Below are 5,000 nucleotides of genomic sequence, written 5' to 3'. Positions count from 1 at the left end.
TTTTTGGGTTTTAGGGACATTTTGGTCATTTTTTGGGTTTCGGGTGTATTTTGATCATTTTTTAGGTTTCGAGGGTATTTTGGTCATTTTTGGGGTTTGGGGGTATTTTGGTCATTTTTTGGGTTTTAGGGGTATTTTGGTCATTTTTTAGGTTTTGAGGGTATTTTGGTCATTTTTTGGATTTCAGGGGTATTTTGGTCATTTTTAGGTTTCGGGGGTATGTGGTCATTTTTTGGGTTTTAAGGGTATTTTAGTCATTTTTTGGGTTTCAGAGGTATTTTGGTCATTGTTAGGTTTTTGGGGTATTTTGGTCATTTTTTTGGATTTCGGGGGTATTTTGGTCATTTTTTGGATTTCAGGGTTATTTTGGTAATTTTTTGATTTTAGGGGTATTTTGGTCATTTTTTAGGTTTCGAGGGGTATTTTGGTCATTTTTTGGGTTTTAGGGGTATTTTGGTCATTTTGTAGGTTTAGGTGTTATTTTGATCATTTATTAGGTTTCGGGGGTATTTTGGTCATTTTTTAGGTTTCGGAAGGTATTTTGGTCATTTTTTGAGTTTTTGGGGTATTTTGGTCATTTTGCAGGTTTAGGTGTTATTTTGGTCTTTTTTTAGGTTGAGGGGGTATTTTTGTAATTTTAGTAGTTTTGGGGTTGGGTAATTGGGTACCCAATTAAAACCCAATAAACATTAGTGTTAATTGGGTTTACTTGGGTTAATACCCATTTAACCCAATTAATAATTGGGTGGGTTTGGGTCTATTTTAAGTGGGCGGGTTTGGGTCCACAAATCCGCTCCCATCCACAGGCCCATCGTTGACCGACCCCTACTGTTGACCAACAATTTTTTCCTAAACAAAGTGTTTTTCACTTTTTATAGATTGGCATCAATACCAGATGTGGGGTCTATTTTTCCATTTAAGATTCCTAAATGACTCAAAAAATATATATAAAGTTTTCATGGGAAAAACTCAAAACATATTATTATTATTATTATTATTATTATTTGAAAAAAAATACGGGTCATACACCAACTCTTAAAAGACTATGTGATGGTCAAGTTTGGCAACATGTTTAAAATGATTCGTTTCTAACCCATACCTTATGGCTTATTGACCCTACCAGTTTGACAAATATAAATATTTGGACTCTATAGAACCCCCGACAAGTAAACATGCGGACTCCATATATATTGATATGGAAATAAGAAGATATTTGATAACTCTTGACAATAGCCATACGTTAAACTGGCCATAAAACATGCTTAATTTTCTCTCTCTGCCAAAGTTCAACAAGAGATTATAACAAAGCCCACTTCCTGCAAGTTTCCATAGATGAATAGACAGTGCAGACTGCAGAGGATCCAAATATATGCCAAAAGCCACAACAAACATAATCTCACTCTAGTAGAAAACAAGTTAAAATACAATGTGCTCTTACAAACACTCAAAACACAAACATGAATTATAAATATACTAGAAAATAAAAGTTCAGCAGTACAGGCAGCTGGGATCTAACATCAACAATACCTTCATTACATAATTTGATGACAATATTAGTGTTGACCTGCCAAAAGTCCTTGCGCTTCTTTCTCATAGCGGAAACCATTTGCCTTGGAGTCATCCGCTGACCAAATAAAGATACCATGAAGTTGCTGCTGACTCTTGAGTTTCTCGCAGGCTTTAAAGAAGCCTTTATCAGGTTTTAACCCACCACTACTAGCATAAGTACCAAAGCTTACTAACAACTTACCACCATTATAATTAGAGCTTTGGGTTTTGAAGTGGTCAAGAAATTGAGGCACAGTGGTTCCCTTATCATATGCATAAAACTGGAAGTTCACATAGTCTATTTGGTGCCCATATTTCCTCCAGAGGGCCAAATATTGTTTCTGAACTTGATCATTATCAAATGGAGCTATAGAAGCGAACGAAATTACCTTATTCCTCTTCAGAGTTGTTATAAGCTTTCCAATGCACTCAGCAAAGGTATCAGGATCAGCCTTGAAGTGCTCATAGTCAATATCAATTCCATCCAATTGATACTGCTTTATGATCCTTGTGAGTGACGAGACAGCATTAGAAACCCATGAATCCGCCGAGGATGGGCTGAAACTAGCAGGGATATCCCGTACAGTATCTCCTCCCAAGCTTAAGGCTACCTTGACATTTGGATGGGCATTCTTGATAGAAGAAACTTGGGAGGGGCTAAGATTAACAGAGTCCCAGAAGATGTTGAATTTTCCATTGGTAGGAGAGGGATTAGCTGAGGTGTCATAGTCTATGGCAAAAGACAGAATGAAGTGGAATTCAGCATTTGGGTTAATGGGTACATCGGTAAATTTGACATTCTTGAACAGAGCTCCTATATATTCTCTGAAGAGGTTTGAGTTAGTGGGGGCTGCTTGGACTTGTATTTGGGAGATAAAGAGAGCTTCAATAATGAGAAGGGTAATGAACAGCTTCGCCAATTCCATTGTAACAAATGGGAGTAGATTTGTGCAAAGGCTACTGGTAAAGTGGATTACATGCTTATTATATACTGACAACTGCACCTACTATGGCAGGTCAGCACCTTGAGGAACATTAATAAAAGAAAAAATTTGCTCGTCTCTATTCAGGTCTTTATTCTACTTAATTATAATCAAGACTAGACACGTAGTGCATAGAAGCAATTGAAGTTGGTTGCGTTCCTTTTCGTTTGTTTGTTGTCTACTTGTCTTGTTCTAATTCTTTTACTATAGATAAGCGCGTTGAATGGTCTTTCGGCTAGACTAAAAAGCAGGGCCGGCTTGAGATATTTTGTGGCCAAAGGCGACAGCGTTCAATGGGGCCTCTTTTTATAAAATTTAATAAATCAATTAAAGTAATTTTCATTTATTTGTAAAAAAAATTTTGAAACCTGTTTTATCAAAAAATCTAAACCATTTTTTAGAGTATCATAATATTATATATATATATATATATATTACTGTATTTTAACCACAATCAACGACTAAACAAATAAGCAAATTTACATTCAAAATCACCATTTAATGATAAAAATGAAAAGAAAAATTTAGCTCTCTAGCCTTTCATTGTTCACATCACCCCAAAATTGTAGCAGCATTCACCTAGCTAAAGTGATGTAATAAAAGAGGAAAAGTAAAAAAATAAAGCATTTTTTCTGTACATAATGCGGGTCACTCATTGGCTGTGTGATAAGTTTAGAAAGAGAAATATTAAAAATACTAAAACAAATAATGACTAGAAATAAAAGGGTGAGAGGGTGACACCTTGACAGTAAGTCCCACGAGAAAACAAAATTTTAGGGGAAAAAACGAAATAGAGTGAGAGCTTAACACAAATCTGAAAGGTTTTTTAGAGCCAAACCTGAAGGGAGAAAGATCAAAACCACAGCAAATTTCAAGCTGCTACAGAGAATTTAAATGGAGAGAGAATGGCAAAGCTTCTAGCAATGAGTATAAGAGTCTAAGGTTTGAGACCAAAAAAAAGAGATTAGTTTGTTTTGGGTCATTTGTTTTTAGTTTTTCTTTGTTGAGTTGTTGAGAGAGAAACAAAGATTTTTCTGTTTGTGTTTTGGGAGACTGGGGGTGTTTAGTTTGTGTTTTCAAACAATAATTTTCAGTTTTTAAACAACATTACGTATTTTCAAACACTTTTTCACCTACACGTACTTTCACACATGTTTTTAAACAACAATTTTCAGTTTTTAAACACATATACCAAACATTCTAAATAATCTACCACACAAATATCGAACCATCAAGAGCACATTTCACCAAGAGATTTTTTTTTTCTTTGATATAGATGAGAGATTATCTCCTGCATAGCCCACCATTTTTTAAAATTTTTTTCTTTGATAAAAAAATATTTATATTCATTAATTAATATTTGGAGCATAATTAATACTTTTACACATAAAGAGATAATTTTATTGGTTTAAATTTAGGGGCCTTGTTTCATTTGGGGCCTTAAGCAATTGCATCTAAGATAGAGCCAACCTTGCTAAAATGCACTCGTATTGGGAGTGCTAAACTCTCAAAATGCTATTTTAGAACCCAAAAAATTAAACATATGCTACATTTTGAGTGTTAAACCAAAAAAATTTACAACCTTACAAGTAGTAGTTTAGTGTAGCAAGTTTAGAGCATTCGCATTGGGATAGCCAAATGCCATATGTTGGCAAATTTTACCATCAAAACATAAAAACCAAGCTCCATCTGAACTACTAATTGTAAATTTTTTTAGAATATTGCTACAGTACCATCTTACCTACAGTACCATCTTATATGTAAGATAGTACTGTAGCAGCTTGTATTTATTTTTTACTAATTTCTTCTCTCTTCTAGTTGTCTCCCACTTCTCCGTCTCCCACATCTCTCTCTCATTTCTTTGTCTCTTCATCACTCTCTCTTCAATCTTTAGGCTTCATCACTTCATCACTTCTCAATCTTCGTCGACCCATCTTCAATCTTTACCGACCTGCTGCCGCATGCAAGCCTTTCTCTCATCCTTTCTCTCCATAGCGCATCTTAGACCAAGTGGGTTTGTTCATGGGTTTCCAGTGTGGTTGTGGGTTTATGGGATTGTCTGGGCGAGATCGGCGTGATCAAGGATCTGGTAGTTGTTGTGGCGGGCGAGATCAGTGTGGTTGTGAGTTTGCAAATCGAATTTGGTTATGGGTGGTGATGTGTTTACTAATCGGTTTTGGTCGTGGGTTTGGGACTGAGTTTCGGTGGTGGATCATGGTGGCATTGGTGTGGTGGGTTGTGGTGGCACAATGGGTCTAGGACTGAGTTTGGTGTGTTTGCTTAGTGGCTTAGGTGGATCGGCATGTGTTGTTGATGGTGGATCAGTGGGTTTTTTTTTTTTTTTTGGTTTTTGATAAACTGTGTTGATGGTGGATCAATGAGGTTTTTTATTCCATTGTTGGATTACATGTTGTATATGTTCTTAACATGTATATCAATATTCATGCCAATCAGTTATTATTTACTATT

At 35.6% G+C, this 5,000-nt stretch overlaps 1 protein-coding gene across 1 annotated transcript; it reads right to left on the bottom strand.

Moving 5' to 3' along the window:
* Positions 1-1,370: 1,370 nt before the first annotated feature.
* On the bottom strand, positions 1,371-2,596 carry LOC112019901 (chitinase 2-like). Its single transcript, XM_024052447.2, has one exon. The coding sequence runs from the start codon at positions 2,472-2,474 to the stop codon at positions 1,554-1,556; it is 921 nt and encodes a 306-aa protein (XP_023908215.2). The 5' UTR covers positions 2,475-2,596; the 3' UTR covers positions 1,371-1,553.
* Between the last annotated feature and the right edge of the window lie 2,404 nt (positions 2,597-5,000).

Source organism: Quercus suber, unplaced genomic scaffold (genome assembly GCF_002906115.3).
Source record: "Quercus suber isolate HL8 unplaced genomic scaffold, Cork oak 2.0 scaffold_124, whole genome shotgun sequence".
NCBI classification, from domain to species: Eukaryota; Viridiplantae; Streptophyta; class Magnoliopsida; order Fagales; family Fagaceae; genus Quercus; species Quercus suber.
The sequence above is the reverse complement of the archived record's forward strand: the minus strand, read 5'-3'. Positions and strand labels throughout refer to the sequence as shown.

Bases quoted from the DNA above. Each gene is read 5' to 3' on its own strand.
- LOC112019901 (XM_024052447.2), bottom strand. From the start codon at position 2,474: ATGGAATTGGCGAAGCTGTTCATTACCCTTCTCATTATTGAAGCTCTC.